This window comes from Fukomys damarensis, unplaced genomic scaffold, assembly GCF_012274545.1.
Source record: "Fukomys damarensis isolate Sample0158 unplaced genomic scaffold, DMR_v1.0_HiC HiC_scaffold_2, whole genome shotgun sequence".
Classification (NCBI taxonomy): Eukaryota; Metazoa; Chordata; class Mammalia; order Rodentia; family Bathyergidae; genus Fukomys; species Fukomys damarensis.
In genome coordinates, this window is record NW_022900914.1 from 46,446,907 (window position 1) to 46,466,511 (window position 19,605).

The 19,605-nt window shown below is 44.9% G+C and overlaps 1 protein-coding gene across 3 annotated transcripts in view; it reads right to left on the reverse strand.

Annotated features, from left to right (window-relative positions):
- Window positions 1-2,335: 2,335 nt before the first annotated feature.
- Add2 (adducin 2) overlaps window positions 2,336-19,605 on the reverse strand; it is a 108,345-nt gene continuing 91,075 nt past the window's right edge. Inside the window, exons 11-17 of one of the 3 annotated variants that reach the window (XM_033764649.1) lie at window positions 18,160-18,417; window positions 17,122-17,241; window positions 16,357-16,446; window positions 14,318-14,465; window positions 12,967-13,092; window positions 11,654-11,687; window positions 4,726-4,805 (exon numbers count right to left, since the gene is read on the reverse strand). In XM_033764649.1, the coding sequence (XP_033620540.1) occupies window position 4,805; window positions 11,654-11,687; window positions 12,967-13,092; window positions 14,318-14,465; window positions 16,357-16,446; window positions 17,122-17,241; window positions 18,160-18,417 (777 nt within the window). In that variant the 3' untranslated portion in view covers window positions 4,726-4,804. Of the gene's footprint in view, window positions 4,806-11,653; window positions 11,688-12,966; window positions 13,093-14,317; window positions 14,466-16,356; window positions 16,447-17,121; window positions 17,242-18,159; window positions 18,418-19,605 lie in introns of all 3 variants that reach the window. The other 2 variants (XM_010609649.1, XM_010609648.1) reach the window with 2 other exon arrangements.

Consider the following 19,605-nt stretch of genomic DNA (forward strand, 5'->3'; position numbering starts at 1 on the left):
AACGAAAGGCGGCTTCTCCACTAAACAACACCCACCTGAAATCTCCACCCTGACTCCTGGGTAACTGTAGCTTCTTCATGTGAAAGGCAGGAGTGGAATAGATAAGACATCTTGTCAGGGTTTGAATTGTGGAGTGCCCTGTTTTTTTGTTGTTGTTGTTTTGTTTTTTGTGGGACTGGAAAGCATGGGTTGATCTTTTTCCTTGGTTCTCCTCAGACTCTGAGTGATGATCCTAGAGTTCAGCTGGACTCAGTAGTAAGCAAAGACAAAAGAAGACCTGTTTCCCCATCCTCAAGTCAGTTGCAACTGTGCTGACCATCCAAGGGCTTTTGCTGACTCGCGTGTACAGAATAAGTAAGAAGTAAATTATTTTCACACCTGTTCAAAGTCAAAGTCAGGTCATTCTTGGGCCTTGAATTAGGATACAAAATTCAAACATGGGTTACTGGCCTTGGTAGGCTGTGTGTCTATCCCTATGCACATCTTCCTAGAAGAGTCCAAACTTAGTTTACTCTTTTAGACTTGCGGAAGTGTATCATGTCATTAAGTGAATGGTTCTTTCAAATCCATAGCAACCAAAGAAGCAGATATATAGCATTCCACTCATGTTGACAAGAGCAGTGGTCCTCTGTAATACTAGTGTCAAATATTTGAATGACTGTCTTGCTACATTACTATGAGTGAGTGACAATGTGTTATCCCACCGGGGACAGGATTCAAGGCTCAGTATATGTGATTTGGTGGCACAGAGCAATGGTTTACAGTGGGGTTCTTACTGTAACAACCTCCTGCTCCTCATTCAAATTCACCCTTACCAAGTCCTTTAAAAAATTTTTGCTGTCCACAGAGGAATAACCTCATATTAGTTACAGAAATGTTTGGGGGTCATTTTCATGTGTACAACCTGGTTGAAGTAAGGCACTGACTTGCGTCAGCTGGGAGGCTCTGGGCTGAGGTAGGGGTCTACCTTCATGGTGCCTTTTGCAGTGTGGGGAAAGATTATGTGGGTGGATAGTTCTCTGACATTACAACTGGGTACCAATTACTAGTGCATGAAAAGTCATCAGAGCCAAGCTTGTCTCCCCGTAACCATTCATCCCTATTCATCTCCGCTCCAACTCCTGCCCACCTTTCCATGGGAAGATATTCTGAAACCCCTTCACTTCCCAGGCCAATCACAGTGTGGCAGATTGATTCAAATTTTCTTATCTCTTTTCTGTGTCGAATCCAAGCATTGAGGATGAACTCAAAATGAACCCATCACCTATAAATTCTCACCTTGTGAATATTCATTTTCTCCAGTCAGATGCTCATTAGATTTTCAGCCAATTTTTATGCAGTGCCATAGAAAATGCCTTTTCCTCTCTTCCCCATAGCGTGTGGTTTTTGTTCAGACTGCATGCAGGTCTATTTCAAAAATGCACACCCTCCAGGCTAGAGCTAAGTGCGCTACAATGACACAACGCCTCTCTCAGCATTTGTACATCAAAGCAATAGAATCTGGAACTGTGTATTAAGCATTAGCTCTGAACATTTTCCTCTTGTTGAAAATCTCTCTCAAGATGCTTTATCCAAAGAATTTTATGGAGAGGAATCATGGCCTGGAAACTCACTCTTTGTTTGGAGGTAATATAGCACGAGGCAGGTAATCGATCCTTTCAGAACTGACATTTTAGAAAAGTCACATCACGTCTTCCACACCTCCAGCCCATTTTCCACTCAGCTACCAAGACTATTCAACAGTGCAAGTCTACCCAAGACTGTGGCTCCCAACTCCTTGCATGATGAAGTCTATTTCCTCCTCTCTGCAAAATTCATTGTGCTCCACCCGAGAACCACCCCCTGCATGATACTTCCTGCCCTGGAAATACCCCATCACCCAGCAGAACACACCATGGTGTTTGATGTTTCTGTGCCTTTGTGAATTCTCCCCGCTTTATGAAATACCCTGCTCGCTCTTTTGTTCTGGAATGTTCCTCTTTGTTTTGAAAACCTAACTCATCCATCACTCCTTTTACAAAGGTTTTTGTGGTACTCAAGACTGTTAATCATTGCTCTCTTATGCTACCTTGGCACTCTTGCCTGTTGGGTACTATATCAATAGGCCTCCTCTGCTCACACAAATCTTGACATCAAGAACTATGTCCTACTTAACCCCTGACCCAAGCTCCATGCATGTTTTCTGAATATACACGGAATGAAAAATTTGGTAAATATGAGGGGGGCTCATGGCATAAATCCCAAGGATGGTGCTCTAGCAAGGTTCCAACATTTTCACCTACACAGAGCCTCGCTATTATAAAGGGAATAAAGAGAATTTGTTAAGCAGAGTTGATTGACATCATCTCTGAGCAACAAGCACTCACACAGGATGCTTCATCAGAGGTCACATCCACTCCTCCCTTCTCTCAACATTGTTTGCCTCTTATTATTTTAGTTAGAATGGTTGCTTTTTCAGTGTCAGCATAATGCCTGATGCAAAGTGGATGCTTAACAAATATAATGAAAGGATGAATGAATAAATGTGAAATTGACTTTTTTTTAAAAAGGCATCAAAGGATTGGCTTTTAAAGGCATTGTCCATATGACAGGTTTTTCTGAGGCTTCGGATACCATGACCATTGGTCATTTATCATTAGACATGACCCAGCCAAGACGTAGGACAGAGAGGGGATCTGGGGGCGCAGTTAGGAATCTGCACTAGGGTTTTAGCATTGGGTTTTCCTTAGTCATATGTCAGTTTCCTTCCTTCTCAAGAAATAGCCAGTGATGGGTGGTATTTCTTGCTCTCTTCTGTCAAAGGTCAACACTGGCGTCACTGCAGTCCACATTCAATGGAAGCTTAAGGGACACTGATGAGGGTGAACACAGGTAATTCCCTATCTTCAAGTGCCAAAATCATGCAGTAGAGACAAATCTTTGAAATGGTTCATGGACTAAAACAATCATCTTGAGGCTAAAAGATGTCCATTCACCATACCTACTAAGAGCAAGAGGTCTCGACTCAGACTGACTTGGGTTCAAACTCAGACTCCAGCTATTTCTGAGCAAACCAGTAGTTCTCTTAGGGTCAAGATTCCTCATTACAAACTGGAAATAGTCTTATGACCATCACAGGATCGCTACAGGATTAGAGGATATAATATGTATGAACTCTGCACAGTGTCTACACATAAACTCAAAAATGGAAAACTATGACTAAGAATTTTCAAAAATATTTTTACAATAATCCAGATCAAAAAAGAAGAAAATTCTTTGAGACACCATGCAATGAAAAAATAGCATTGGTAGTTAAAATAATAGGTGTGATATTACTAGGCCCAGGATGGACAGATAGTGACCGGGCTGGGGATACCCAAGCATTTCTCCTTGCATTGGTCCAAGAGTATTAATCCTGAAGGACTCATTTCTGATTCTCCTCTGTTGATCCAGAGTGACTCAGAGTTGGAAACTCAAAGGAGCCAAGGTAAAGATGCCAAAAGCAAGATGCCTGTTCTGCTCTGCGAGTAGGTGCTCCTGGGTCTGAGGAAAGGTCAGGTGATGCCTGACTGCTGGACAGGAGTGAGGCAGGTAGAGCCGTGTTGCTCTATAGCATGCAAAGCTAGAAAAGCAAAGCATTTCCTGTGCTATTTTGATCCTCCTTGTACAACTCAAAGCCAACAGAGGGTTTAAATTTGCCAAAATTTCTGCCCTGAGCATAAGACAACTTTTCTTATGCTAAATTTGGTTTTAGTTTTGAAGCACTTGAGATGCACAACACAAACATTCAAGATCCTGGATTCTTAAACTGATTCAACCATCCCCATCCATCAGGCTTACTTGGCTTGCCCTCATGCCAGCCATTTTTTAAAATTCTTCCATCCATCACTCAAGAGGTTCCATGAAGAAAGCCCAGGGTTAGTGTTTGGGGAAGTGTAAGCTAAGCCATCAGCCTTGGGAATAAAGATTAACTTCTATCACAGGGAATGGGTCAATTTATCTGGTTACTTTGAGCAGCAGGGCAGGGACCCAAAATGGAAGAGAAGTGAGATTTCTTAATGTAGAGATAGCTCCATCACAGAAGATGGGGTTCTTGGAAGAGATGGACCTTACTCAAGGGAAGCCTCAACCTGTCTGACTTAGTCTGAGCCTGTAAGAGCTCATAGTCCATTACTGGCTTTTTTGCCCTGGGCTCAGATTGGTGGGCAACATCCTAATAAAGGTGGCCCACGGCTAGGCAGTGTAGTATAGTGGAAAGAGCACTAGACTGGGAGTCTGGAGACCTGAATTCTAGTGCAAGCTCTGCCGCTAACTATCTGTGTGACCTTGGGCAAGTCACCTGATTTCTCTGGGGTAACTGTAAAATGAAGGGTCGCTTGGGTGACCTGTAAATTCCCTCTCTGAGTATAATCCAGATTCCTATTCTTTCCCTCCTTGGCCCCATGCTTCCAGGGACAGAGTTGGGAAAAGGGGAGGGAGGAAGGAGAGGATGCAGGTGGGAGTCCATGGTGCCACAAATCAGGACTCCACTTTCTCCTTCTTTTTGCTCTTTTTCAGGAAGGAAGGGGTTCGGAATTTCTTTTTCTTCTTTGAAGGAGACTTGGAAGGTGAACCCTCTGGGGACATGGGGCCACTGGTGACCGACTCGGTTTTGTCCTTGGAGGTGTCAACATCCGTGTCAGCATTGGTGGTCATCTGGCTCAAGCCTCTGCTGAGGATTTCCTCTGCCGTCTGCTCTTCCTCCTTCCCATTGACCACCACCCCTTCTGTCTGGGCTGTTTCGGGCTTTGTGGTATCTTTGCTTGGTTCTGTCTTCTTAGTATCTTCTAGAAAAAGATCAAAAGACATCACCCGTAAAAGTTTACTCAGGTGAGAGTGAGTGGGATCTGCAGACCACCTCTAGGGAACTCTAGTCGTAATCTAGAGCAATGGGAGGGGTGGATTGACATAGGCAAGGTGGGGGCTCTCAACGGGATGGACAGATATGGTTTTCATCCAAACCCTGTGCCCCTTTCCACACGGCCTGGGGAATATGTGTTTGGCAGGGCAGTAGCTCTGGGCTTTTGTCTACACATTTAAATGAATGCTGATGTCAGAACATGGGGCCCAGCAGGGACTGAGTGCAGAGTATTTCTAAGCACAGAATGAAGAAACAGAGGAGAGAGGCTGTTGGGCGGGTTATCATGTACCCTACATGACATGGAGGCATCTAGGAACTGTTGTAAGCAGTTCAGTTTCACCAATAAAACATGCAAGTAACATGTTTTGATACTGACTTCATTTTCTCCACCAGTAAGGAACTTAGGAAAATTTGGAGAGTGTCTTCCCAGGAAAGAAAAGGGAAAGGCAGAGGGAGGATGAAATTCCTTGAGTGATATGGACCCCATGTTTCCATAATATAGGGGTCAGCCAAAAAGGTTTGGTCCATTCTACTGTCCATGGGATCTCAGGCTTTATTCTACCTGGAGTTTGCCAGGTACCATATTCAATGCCAGAGCTGGTTAGAGCCCAGAAATTAAACCCTCTGTCCAGCCTTTCTTTCTTCCCTTCCCTCAACACACCCTGCTTCCACACCAGCTTTGAAGTACTTAGGTGATTAAGGAAGAGGGAATAAAACCATGGACCTTGAAAAGTAGAAAGCAACATAAAGATCATCTGGCTCTCTCCTCCTGTTTCACAGCTAAGAACTGAATAGAACTCTACAATGCTAGGCAGCCTCAGGTCACTGGCTTCTGGTTCAGTTCACAGAACTGAAAGGAGAATCTGTGGTGTGTGGTGTTTCTGTGAGTGTGTGGTGTGTGTGCGCGCAAGGGCTGTGAGCGTGTATGAGTATGTACATGTGGTGTGAAGATATAAGTGAGAGAAAGAATGGGTGTATGCAGTGTAACTGTTAATGTACATGTGTGATGTGTGTGTGTGTGTGTGTGTGTGTGGTGGGTATGGTGTGTTACACATCACAAGAAGGAAGTGTAGCACATTTCACCATATAGGAATGTGAAAAATGGGTCAAGAAATAGGTTTTAGGAGAAGCCTATGGTTTCGACAGGGGTGGATAGGGGAAATATATGGCTACTTGAAGGATGGGCAGAAGGCAGTAAACTTAGGGCAGTTAGAACTACCTGGACAAGATCTCCTTATAGTGAGGTGTGTAATAACTTCTGAAACTGGCAAATCATAGTCCTCTCCCAGACCCCTGCTGAAGACGATCTCCCTGTTAGAGACTTTGGGCCCTGGCTCCCATTCGTTCTACTGCCCATGTCCTCTGCAGCTACCAAGTTCCCCAGTGTCTTAACTCCTACTCCCCTCGCCTCTGCCAGGTGTTCCCAGGGCTCCTGGGTGCTGTCAGTCTGTACACAAGCTGCTCTCTTCTTTACACTACATCTATCTAGCTTCATCAGCCTTTTGGTCCCTGTCATCCCAGCCTGATTTCCACTGTCTAAAAAGATCTCTTCTCTCCTTTCTATATCCCCAAATTTACCTCTGCTGTAAATTAGCTTGAATATTTCATCTTCCTTAAAGTCTTTCCTGATCCCCATTCCCATTTCTAGGTAAAACTGACCACTCTGTCCTTTCTGCCTCCACTATATAAACTTCCATCACAGCAACTGTAAAACTATCACACTTGGCTTCTTAAATGCTTATCTTCTCCCTGCTTCTCTAAACTGAAATGAAGTAGGGCAAGGCTGAGTCTAATTATCTGTGCAACTCGCTCCTAGAAGGTACTCACAAGCCATGGATGGATTTTGGAATCCATGAATGGATGAATGCACCAGCAAAGAAGTGAATGTGTGAATAGATTTATTCTATTTGAGCCAATACCATCGCCTCATCACCCATATGCCTCTTTCCTGGCTATTCCAGCCTGAGCCTTCCAAGCTGAACCGTATCCTTCCATGTGAACAGCCTGAGTGCTGCCCTTTGTCCCCTGTACCTACTCTCCTAGTCCTCACATTCTTTTCCTGGGCTTTTTTATATGTCCCATAGTCCTGCCACCTTCAGTGCAGACCCTTACTGCAGATGCTTTGCTTGGGTGACACATAAGGATATATTTCTCAAGCTTGATTTTTGGCTCTGTCCCTCTGAGACAATGCTGGTATTTGCCTCCTAGCTCCACAATTTTTAAACTATGGATAAGAGGGATTACAGCTTCCTGTTCAAGTGTCATTTCCTCTCCTGGTGGTGATGAGGGTCCTCACTGAAATAGTGTCCTTTTTCCATGCCCTATTCATGTCCCTTCACTCACACCTGCACTGCTGTCGATCTCATCTACAGCCTCAGCCCCTGATGTGTCTTCATTTAGAAGAGCAACACTCAAGGTTCAAAAAAAGAGGGCCACACTCAGTGCACCCACGATGATCTCAGTGAGCTCCCTCATGGTGAATTGGCTAGGGAGTAATGGCAAATGGAATGTGGTGCTGGAGAAGTCAGCTTTCAAACTGAGGTCACAACTTCCTCAACTATAGGAACAGGCACCACTGGAGGATAAGAGAAGACCAAGAAAAGGGACAGTGGGTCAGGCTCCAGAAAGAAACATGTTTGGGCCCTCAGAAAGTAGCAAGGGCTGGTTCTGACAGGCTAGATCCATCTTCTTTTAACAACCCAGGAGAAATAAGTTGAAGAGTAGGCTGGGAGAGACCTCAAAAACGAGGTGCAGGTTGGAGGTCACCTTCCAGTATCCTCAAAGAAGTACTAGTGGCTTTCTGTCCTAAGTGGAGCACCTGAGGTTCAGGAAATGAGAAACAGTGTAGAGTGAGTAGAGTTGGGAAGAAACATCCAGAGGCTTCCAGAGGCTGGAGGAGAAGGGAGACTTCTGTAGGGAGGTCCAGAGCTTCCTTGGACGCTTGCCTCTTGAAGACTTGAATTTCTCACTATCACACAGCCTCCAAACATTTACTGTCTCTTGGTCCACCAATATCCCTGAAATAATTTTATGTTAACCTCACTGAGCAAAGGAACGACCAGGTAGTTGGTAAAACGTCATTTCTGGATATGTTGTGAAGATTTTTCTGGAAAAGATTAGCACTTGAATCAGGAGACTGTGCAAAGAAGATAGGGCTTCATCAGTATGGTTGGGTGTCAGTCCAAGCCACTAAGGGCCCAAACAGAATGAGAAACTAGAGGAATGCTCTCCCCGCCGCCTTGAACTGGGACATCATTTCTTCCTGTCCTCTGGAGCTCTGTCAGGCCTTCACACTGATGGTGAATTATACTACCAGCTTTCCTGGTTCATCAGCTTGCAGAAACTCAGTCGTGGGTCTTCTTGGCCTCCATAATCATGGGGGGCAATTCCCTAATTAGTATTGTTTTATATATTGTTATATGACTTATTGGCTCTGTTTCTCTGAAGAACCCTAATAAATCACCTTCCAGCAGTGCTCACCCCCAGCTTTCTAGATATCATCCCTGGCCTGGACAACCCACCCCACTCCTGTCTGCCAGGGCAAGTGTATAGCTCCCTAAAAGCTGGCTCAAACCATACTTTATCTGTGCTGCATCCCCTGACACTTGACAGTGATCTGGTCTTCTTCTAAATCTACTACTCACCTATTCATTTCATGCTTACATGTGTCATTTATCACCTAAGTAGACCATTCAGGACAATAACTCTGTCTTCTGCTTTTCTTCTGAAAACCATCACCCAGTTCAGTGACATGTCTGAGCCTTTTGCCAAGTAAGACCAGAGGAAGGCTCAATATAGGAAGCCTTGCTTTCCTTAGCACTGGGGTGGGAACATGGGGAAGGACTTGCCTCAACTGCAGGACCAAAGCTATCTTTCCTTCCTGGCCCAATGAACTTGTCTTCTAACATCTCAGGGTCAAATATATGACCACAGCGGGTTTTGCTCAGTGGTGCTGCTGCCTGCCTCACAAGCACAAGGTCTTGAGTTTGATCCCCAGTACAAAAAAAAAAAAAAATCTAATCTATATCTATATCTATAACTATATCTATATCTATATCTATATATATCTTAGAGGCTATTTGCAGCAAGGAAGATACCAGTGGGCCTGGAAGCAGGATTTGCTGACTTGCTTCTGAATTCAAGGTCAACCAGACTGATCATGACCTGTATCCCAGATGGAGAATTGGTGACTGCTAATCACCAATTGGTGACTACTTTCCTGATCTCTATACCATTGCACAGAGAATACAAGAAAAGTGTTTATTAAAGGCTTTGGAAAAAAATCTATGACTTATGCTGACATAGGACTTGGTAGTCATGCAGTAACAGTTGAAAAGTCCACAAGATACTTCTTCAGGAGAAAAAGAGACCAGCAAACAGAACTGCCCCACTGCTGGTCAAGTTACTAATAGTGACCATGCAGAGCACTTTTCAATAGAATTTCTGTCCTGATTTAAATTCTCAAAAGTTTGTGTGGGAAAGAATCACCCAGGGCCACTAGGGAAAATGTAGCTTCTGTTTTACCTTCATAATAGGTTTTTGAAACAGTGGGCCAATAAATTTATAGTTTTTAATAAGTCCTCAGGTAAATTCTAATACAAAACCCTCATTGGCCATGCATTGGGAAATATGGAATTAGAATGACACATCTCTCATCACGTTTACCTGCCCCAAGAAGTGAGAAAGCAAAGAAAATAGATGGGAAAGAAAAATAGAGCTTCTTGTAATCAGGTATACAGTTGCTCTGTAACTCCCACTCACTCATGATAGTTGGGATATAAAAGCTCCGCAGAGCACCCAAATATATTTTTAGTGTGTGGAATAGCTGTGTAAATATGGCACCTATGAACCATGCCTCTAGGTATTCACTTATTCATGTAATCCCTCCACACACACTGAATCCAGGCTGGCCCTGTGGTTCACTAGAACCACGGGAAGACACAAGTGCTGCAGAGCCAATCTCAGGCCAAAGACTTAAGGTCTAGCAGCCTCCTATGTCACCATGTATAAAGTCCAATTACCCCAATGGAAATGTGGAAATGCCACACGGAGAGGACCTGAGACCACACAGAGAGGGCCTGAGATGGGAGAGAGAGAGAGAGAGATCCAGACCCACTCTAGTGTCCCAGCCAAGCCCAGCCAGGCTTCTACTACCTTGGCCAAGGTACTAGACATATGAGTGCAACATCTTGGAAGCTCCAACCAGAAAAGTTCCTGGCTGACTGCAGTTCCAACTGACATCACATGGAGCAAAAGAACCATCAAGCTGAACCCAGTCAACTCCAGTCAGTTCACAGAACTAATTTCCATAAAACTAGTTCTTATTAAGCACCATGATTTAATATCTAGTGCTGCATATCAAACCATCCTAAAATGTAGAGGTTTAAGACATCAAGTGGTGTATTTGTTCTCACAATTCAGAGAACACAGTATATAACAACAACTAATTTATGTAAAGCTCATTCATTAAAGTAATTTTCTATTCCTTAACTCACTTTATTTTGACAACAGTGCTGTGAGCTACAAAGAGCAAGAGTCTGTGTTAGTCCCTCATTCTGGGGTGCTAAGTGACTTACTGGAGATGGCTAAATTCTTCAGGAGCAGAGCTGACCATCTCATGTCAAATATAGGGCTATTCTTCTGCAAGTTAGTTAGTAAGGACAGATGTCAGTCAGGGGTTAGTCCAAGAGAAGATGGCACAGATGGCCAGATGTAAAGGAAGAAGATTTGAAAGAGTCCCTCTCAGAGAGGCTGATGGGATAGGACTCAGTGACACAGATGAAGATGACTAAACTAAGGTGACTCAGCACAAGCAGATTTGAGAGCAAAGTGGTAAGTGGTTGAAAAAAGCTACCCTTGATCTGATGGGTCAGCTAAATGTGAGAATGCAGATGTTGCCCTGTGTGTGAGCCCTATCTACCCTGGCCAAAGTCACCCAGCCCCACCTCACACTGATCACTCCATATAACTACAGCTCAGACCCTCATCATGCACGTTCTCTTCCAAGATAGCCACACTCCCCAGCATAGTCTGTGGTGCAGGAAGCATCTTCAGGGAAGACCATAATTTTTCTAGCAACACAACCACAGTATGTCTTTCCAGGAGTATGGTTATGGACCCTAGAAAATGAAGACTCCTGCCACAGCAGCTATGATGTTGGGTGATGGGTAAACAACCATCCTATCCATCCCATTCTCTTCCTTCTCTCTGTCCCTTCTAGGGGCTTCTGATAAATTGTCACCTTTGCTCTACTCCTGCCACCTGCCTCCTCTCGAGCCCGGGATTTCCTTCCTGTAGTTGGTATGCATGTCCTAAGACCAGGGTGTCTGCACTGCCTTATGTAGCAGCTGGTCTCCAAGAGCACCTGGCGTCTGGCCTGCAGTCCTTGGAGAGATCATGAGTACCTTAGAGGCACCCACCCATGCATTAGGAACAGAGGTGGAGGTAAGCTCATCACGGCCATAAGCACTTGACTGCAGACAGCACTGAGATCAGTCCCACTGTCCCTCACGGTAGGGGTTGATGCTTCTAGATGTGTGTGCCCTGTGTGCAGGTGTGTGTTTGTGCATGTATGTGCCCTGCGTCTCTCACAGGAAAGCGTTGCCCATGTATGGTACAGGTGGAATTGATCATGAATCTTACATCCAGGAAACTTCCCAAAAATAGGGCTGTGAGCTGCAAATGAAAAAACTGGGAGAAATACATTACTTTTGAAAAATTCCTCCCTCCCCCACTACAAGTATTGGAGTGAGTAAACAGCCTCTCTATACTTACTACAGAGACAAGTATTCAGAATCGGAGGAAACTCCTTCGATGAAGGCACAAATGGGAAGAGAAAGGAAGACGTTGTGGAGACAGGTTGACAACACAACACCATGATGAGACACATGAACACAAACGGTTGCGGTACATCCACTTGGGGCTACAACCTCAAGCAGATGGGTTTCCTCTGACAGTGCTAGACCTGTGCTCAAGGCAGCAGGAGGCTTCTGGAGCAACCTCATGGGTAGAGAGCTACCTGAATCTGCCTGTGTGGCCATTCTACCCAACAGGGAGAAGATCCTGGCAGGCCACCAAGGTGCTGCTTTCTGGGTAGCAGCACAGCCCTCTCTACTGGGGCCTCTCAGGGAGCCAGGAAGGGAGTGTTCATGCTCTGGAGTGATTTGAGGAGCTCATTATAGAGACTATGTTAGAGTCATTGTCTACCATATTGTATATTCTTAATCATAATCATAATTATCTTATATTTAAATCATGCTCTTACTATTTCAAAGTGTGACTGCAGTTGCCTTATACATTTAAGAACCTTTAAAAGGGAAAATATTAGTAATCCCATTTCACATATAAGAAACTGAGGCACAAAGGTTCTTTAATACGCTAAAATTAGAAGTTCAGTTGGGCCTAGACCTTGGATCTCCAAACTAATGTCTCTAAAAAAAGCAGTACTCTGGTCTACACTTTAGACTCCCAGGAGAGATCTTAACAACTCCAGGCTGCATTCCTTCCACTTAACTCTGAAAGGCTGGGTGTGGGATCCAGGCATCAGGATTTTTAAAGCTTCTCAGGTGACTTCAATGTGCAGTTGAGGTTAAGAATGGCATCAGCCTCACTCTGAGAAATTCAGAGTCTCAGAACCCAGTCTAGACCTCAAGGATCAGAATCTTCATGTTAACAAGATCCTCAGATGGGTTTCTGCTGGAGAGAAAGCTGTATATCAAAAGGCTGGGCCAAGGATTTAGCTCAGTGGTTCTGCTGCCTGCCTTGTAAGCACAAGGTCCTGAGTTCAATCTCCAGTACAAAAAAAAATTATATATATGACAAAAGGGTCAATCCTTGGTTCACTCACTGCTTATCAGGGTGTAATTTGTAAGGTCTCTTGTCATAGCTCCTGAATGAAAAAAAAACTGAAAATTGTTCAGATTTCCTAGAAATAGTAGAGGGGGAAGTGGTGGTGGAGGGGAGGGTAGAAATAACACCTGTTGAAAGAAGGTACCTGCAGTGTGAGTGCCTGCCCTGCCCTCCTCACAGGCAGCTTTCTAGCCTGTAGATGCTCCTCCCTGCTGCCTAACGTGCTCAGCTCCACTCACCTTCAGTGGACTTGGACGGAGAGACTGTAGGGCTCTTTTTCTCTGTCTTCGTTGGACTCTGTGCTGGAGAAGCAGGTGCAGACTTTACAGTGGAGCCAGGCTCTTCTGTGGCAGTGTCCTTCTCTCCTGGAAATACAGTGAGATGGGTTAGAGGGTGAGTATGAAACAGTGTGTTTTTCTATTTGGTTATCATTTCTCCTGGCTGATAATGAATCTTCTGGATGTAGTTAGCTACTTCTCTTGAGCTTTCTTTTTGATTTCTGCTACTTCCTTGGGGAGGCAAATAGGGAAAGTAAGCATGACATTGTTTCCTTCATCAAAGCACATCTACCAGTGCAGTATGGGGATGGTAAGATGGCAGGAAGTGTCCAACACATCCTGGCTTAGAAGAGGGCCAGCCAGATACACACATCAGAGTGGGGCCCCAAACAACCAAATGCCAAGGATTTTTTTGCATGTAGCTAATATATTAACTTAGTTAATTTACAGTTTGTCTAAATTCCTGGGACAAAAAGCATCATGCTGTTCTATTCTTCCAATCCGCACTCCATGAAAGGCAGGAAGGTGGCTGATGCTGGGTGGGGGGAGGTAAGGGAGGAAGTCCTTGCCCTGAGGGATGACAGCTCACACTGGTAGACACAAGCAAAAGCTGAATTATGTGTCTCACACCCCAGCTGCTCTTGAAACAAAGAGGAGAGATGGCTCGATTGGGGTGGACTGGGGAAGGTGACAGAGAGACCTTCCTAGTTGGAGAGAGATTTGAGAGGCAGCCTGTAGTCCATGACTCTGAGCAGGCTGAGAAGGGAAACAGTTCCAGGAAGGGACAAAAGTATGAATCAGGGAACAGAAGCTATCATCAGTATGAACATTTGGGGATCAACATGGGGATGGGCTGGGCTAAAGTCTCTGACATAAAGGGGAGAAAATGATATAAAGGTGCCAGCGAGTGGACAGAGCTCTGACTACAGGGTACAAAGTTTACATCAGACCCAGTAGGACACTAATAATGATTATGATTATTATACCTATCTTACTATAGCTAACATTTTTCTGGTACTTACTAGCATAAGCCATATTTACAGGCATTGTTCTAATATTAAAATATTCTAAAATGTATTTCTAATATTACAAATATTAAATCCTTTATACTTAGATGAGAGGGTCAAATGATGTCATGAAGGCACCGTGGAACTGTTAGGCAGAGAGCAAGGAGGGACATTATTGTGATTAACAGTGTTCTGCTAATAAGAATATTATTTGGTGATGGGGCAGGAAGGTTCTCAATGGGGAGTCCTGAACTTGCCCTCAACCCTGGGAGACTCGGAAGCCACAATGCCCCTGGGTTATTTACCATCCAATTCTAATTTCTTTCTCTCCACCTCTTTCTTGTATTCCTCCAGCTCCTGGTCAGTAAGTTGGCTGAAGGGGTTGGGCACCGTCTCCTCTGAATCATCTTTGGTATCCGCGTCACCCTTGGACATCAGCTGGCTCTCTGTAGACTGAAAGTTAACCACAGAGTGTGTGTTGCTCTCTGAATGCCGCAGTTGGGGCCTGGACCTGAGCTTCCTTCCTTTCAGATTCAGGTGGCTGCCAGCAGTCTTGCTAGGGATAGCGTGGCATGCAGCTCCTTGGAAACAGCTCAGGGCCTTGGGGTGGGGCTCGTTCATGCCTCCCGATTGCTACCTCATGCCCAGACCCAGATTTGCAACTGTTTGGATGAATACATGGGTCTACCCTTTGCCCCTGAAATAAAATCAAAGGATGCTCCCAAGCAGAAGGAAGACACACCTTTATTGCAATCCCTCTATGGATACTCCAAGCTGGTACTAATGAGAATACAGTCAGTGGCCCAAAGTCAGTCAGCCAAAGCTCAGCAAGCATAACATTGGCTTGAGCAAGCTTCAAGCCAGCCACTCCCCACCACTGCCCCCCACCCTGTTCCCAACAGCAGTGCAAGCCACAACACACAGCATTAAGTCATCTGCACAACACAGCAGCTTCAGCATTCTCAGTCCAAGCAGTTAGTATTGTTTTGCACCCGGTCATAAATTACAAAGGGGCCAAGGTCCTGAGTCTCAGATCTTCAGCTCGCCTGCAATGCGGGTCCCTACAGGGACAATGGCAAAATCACTCTGTTTCTCCACCTCTGTGGGGCCCTTTTCCCTAAGGTGCTGACCAGCCAGATTTTGTGTAAGCTTTGCCCCCTCTAGCCCAAAAAAGACACTAAACTTCAAACTGCATAGGCCTTTTTCTTAATTGAGCATCCTTATCTTGGCCTTTGAGAATGCAGTGGTCTGAAGCTGAGGGGAAGCAGAGGAAAGTGAAGCCAAGAGAAGGGAAACCCTGGGTGGTCAGGTCTTCTCTTTTCAAAAAAGGAGGCAGCAGCAGCCCTACTATGAGGAATCATGGAGTCCAGGAGAATCCAAGAACAAGATCCCAAGAGGGATTCCAAGGAGAGCACCAGGTATACATGGGAGAGTTAGGTTTTGACAGTTTGCTCACTGTACTGACCTTTCTCCTCCATTAGAATCATGAGCTGTTTCTATCCTTGATTCTGTGGCACTTCAGTGTTCCTATCTTGGCTTAGTTGGGTGGGTGAGAGATGGGTGTAGAGATGTGATGTCCACCCTTCTCCTGCCAGCAGGCCCCCACACTATGGGCTTCAGCCTGGTCTAAAACAGTCATATCATCTTCTTTTGCTCTGTAGAGAGCAATATTACCTGTACTTGTTCACTTTTTACTGCCAAGGGAAATGCCCCGCACTCCTATTGCTACCTTGCCACGAGCAGCAATGATTTGAAACAACACAAGCCAGGATCCTGAACTTCATTCTTGATGCTAAGCACTAGACAAGACACCATCTATCTCACACACAAAAACAATGGCTTTTTGCTCTTTAACTCTAAGCGGGTTTGTGTGGGCAGCTAATCGCCCCTCCCAATGTGCAGGAAACCTGATCCTGTCTACACACCCTTCTCTGTGGGTCAGGAACATCTTTCCAGAGCTCTCTGGCTGTTGCTGCTATATTCACACCACAGAGCTCAGAAACACTGGGAGCCAGGCAGGCTTGGGCACCTGGGAGCCACCTGCCCTCTGCAGGGTACTCATAGGGGGCCAAGTAGAATCCATGGTGGAAGGTAGGGAGCTGGCCAGTAGTAATCCTGTAGGCAGGCTGGGCTACAGCCCCCTGCCTGGTGCCCACAGGGGGTGATTAGACACTGTCCTCCCAGAACCTCACAGCTTCCCCATGAGGTGGACCTCCATTTGGCAGCAAGAGCAGCAAGGCCCAAGATCACAGGGGAGGGTGAGCATGAGGAGTCAGGGGTCCTGCTGAGAAGACCCAGAAGGCAAACACGCTTCCCCTCCAGCAAGGGGTGGCCTCTGCTGTACCGGGCTTCGGCTCTTCTCAGCGATAACACTTGCCAGGAGCTGAGACTGAGGCCCTGCTGATTTCACATCTTGTCGGTTTTGTTCTCGAATCTGTGGGGAAAGGGGAGAACAAGGGTTCAGCATCAGTGTGTGGAGTTTGCCAGGGAGTTTGCCACACTGAAGTTTAGTGTGGCCTATGACTGGGATGGAGAATGGTTCTCCCTTCATTCTTCTAACACAGCCTGTCTGTTCCTAGAGATGATCCTTATGCCTGGTCCAGAGTAAATTCATTGTCCATGAAAAACACCAGCTTTGCATTAACTCTGAGGAGTCATAAAAGGAAAGAGGCCCAGGAGATCCTTGAGGGAGGGTCTCACATTTTAATATTCCCAAGAAGCCCCTGAGAAATTTGCTTTAAATATACATTACTGGGACCACCCCAAACCTATTACATCTAAATCCCGAGAGGAGGTTGGGAGGTGCTAACCCCAGAATCTGAAATGAGCACCGAGCCCTGTTCTGGGAGCTATCGACTTACTGGGGGTGGTCTGCTATGACTCCAATTTTAAGGTAACATCAGGGTATAAGAGATCAAAGTGTCAGGCACGAATCCAGAGAGACTCATGACAAAAGTTCTTGAAATCTTGAAAATAAGCCAAAAGGAAGATTATATAAAATCCATAACAACTCATTTTATGGGTGGTACTTTAGACACACCTACAATTATATCTGTAGGACTTGCAAGCCCCTTGTGAAGAAGAGAGAGACAAGCAGCCACCAACTTACCTTGTTCCTCATTTCCAGCACTTCTTGAGGGTCAGTGTAGAGAGGCACAAATTGGTTTGGGTTTTCAATCCGGATTGGCATGCCACTGCTGGATTTTTCTACCTCATCAGCTTTCATCCACTACAAGAGTAAGACCAGTGGGTGAGGCAAAGGAATAAGGCCCACAGTCCTCCTTAGGGGTCCACTCATTGAGATCTGGGCCTACCAATCTAAGTGGAGGGTCAACCAGACTAGTTATAGATACTGTTTCTTCTTGGGCCTCATTAATGTCTCCCAGGGTAGAGATGGGTCCAGATGACCCAGCTGCCAAAGAAGATCCTCAAACGGTAAAGAACATGGCACAGCAGGGAGCCAAGCAGGAGTCAGACCCGTGGTAAGCAACTTAGGTAACCATTGAAATTTTAGTATCAGATAACTCCGTTTGAGTTGTTTTGAGAGTTTCATATTTCATGCAGAGCTATTCTATTTGCTACAGTTACTTTTATGTTAATGAAAAATCAAAGTGAGAGTCATATATATACATAATTATATATATAATATATATATTATATATATATTCCATATATATACATATTCCATACATATATATGTATATATATATACATATATATATACATATTCCGTATATATTATATATATATGGAAGAGGGAAAGAAAGAGAGAGAAGGTGACTTAATACAAGTGACAGTATATCTAGAGTCCAAATGTTGGATGCCCATCCCTGCAATTTCCTAGAAGTCCCCTTGAGACATGGGAGCAAGGAGCAAAAACCAACTGCTCTTCGGTCTTGTGCTGCTGGGAGTAGTCTCATCTGGCTGCCCTCTAGAGAAACCTGACCCTCAGACCTAACAACTCAGAGCATAGAGGCAAGGAAGAGGGCCTGAGCAGCTGTTTCCAAGGGCACAAAAGGGAGCCCTAAGAGGAAATTGCACAAAACTCTGCAAAAGGAAGATTGACTCTATTCCTCTTATAAAGCTGCTTACACCCACAAATACAGCTTGCCCTTTCCTCCCAGGGCTGTCCTAGCTTCCCTCTTACCGTGGTCTTGGGCCGTGGGCTACCCATGCTCCTCTGGACCTCATCTGCTACGTTGACCTTCAGGTAGGTGTTGGGAGTGTTCAGCCAACGGGTCTTCTCCTTCTGCTGCTTCTGGGCGTGCTGTCGCAAGGCGGGCACTGGGGCACCATCTTCCTCAAACACAAAGGCTGTGACTGTGGCTGGGATCTCCACTTCACTTTTGTGTTTGGTTTTCTCTTGGACAAAGGGATGGCGGTATGTGTAGCCTGTTCTGTATCCCTAAAGATGGACAAAAACAGATCTGTTAATAGTGGAGGAAAAGGGTCTGTAGATGCACACACTCACAAGCACACACTTTGCCCCCTTCCATTTAAGAACTCACTTTAAACCCAAATCTCCATTGGACAATCTGCCTCACTGCTCTTTTGGTGTCTTTCAAAATTGTATCCTCCTGCTGGTCCCCCACATGCTCACTGACTAGGACTGAGAGAATCCCTGTGTTTAGAACTTTGTGAACACAGAGGTCCAAATTGCATCTGGTCCCGTGGTTCTCAACCTTGGCTGCACACTGGAATCTCCAGGGGAGCTCTGAAAATGCTGATGTCTGTCTGGACCTTAGAGTTGCTGGCTTAGCAGGATAATGCCTAAACTGGACACGGCATGGCCTGGGTTGTAAGACTGCTAAAAGCTTCCCTATTTCCCTCCTGGAATGTGGAAATCTGACTCAAGAACTTCCTGGTCTCCTAAGAAAGACCATCTACATATACAAAGGCAGAGCTGACAGCTGTTCAGTGAGAACACACACTCAGGCAGCTGGCATTAGCCAGAATAGTACTCAGTTCTTTCTTTCCCTTTTAAAATTAAAATGGCAGTAAGGTATTATTCTGATTATCAAGAAAATTCAGATCCATGCATAAAAATTAAACAATATAGAAAAACATAAGGAAAACATGAGAACTTGAGCTCACCCCAGAGAGAACTACAAAAACTTTGTCATCATCTCTGTGTATGTAAGTATACATTTTTCTATTGAGATATTTATCTTTTTCACATTGATATATAGTCTTTTCACAGTAAGACTATTAATCGTCAGCTGTTGGTTAATGTTGCAAATATGTACCTCTACAATTTGTCTTTAAGCTTTGTTTATGGTTGGGGAATGGTTTACAGAAATGTAAATTTGTGCATGTGTGTGCATGCACACGCACACACATGTGTGCAAGGTACGTGTACATTACTGGCAGGTGAACTTGGGGCCTTTATATTAAGCTACATCCCTACCCATTTTTATTTTTATTTTGCATTTTGAGACAGGTTCTCACTAAGTTGCCCAGGCTGGCCTTAAACTTGTATTCTTCCTGCTTCAGCCTCCCAAGCCACTGGAATTACAGGCATGCACCATTGGGCCCAACTTGAATTTTTTTTTTTTTTTTTTTTTTACTGGGGATCAAACTTGGGACCTTGCAC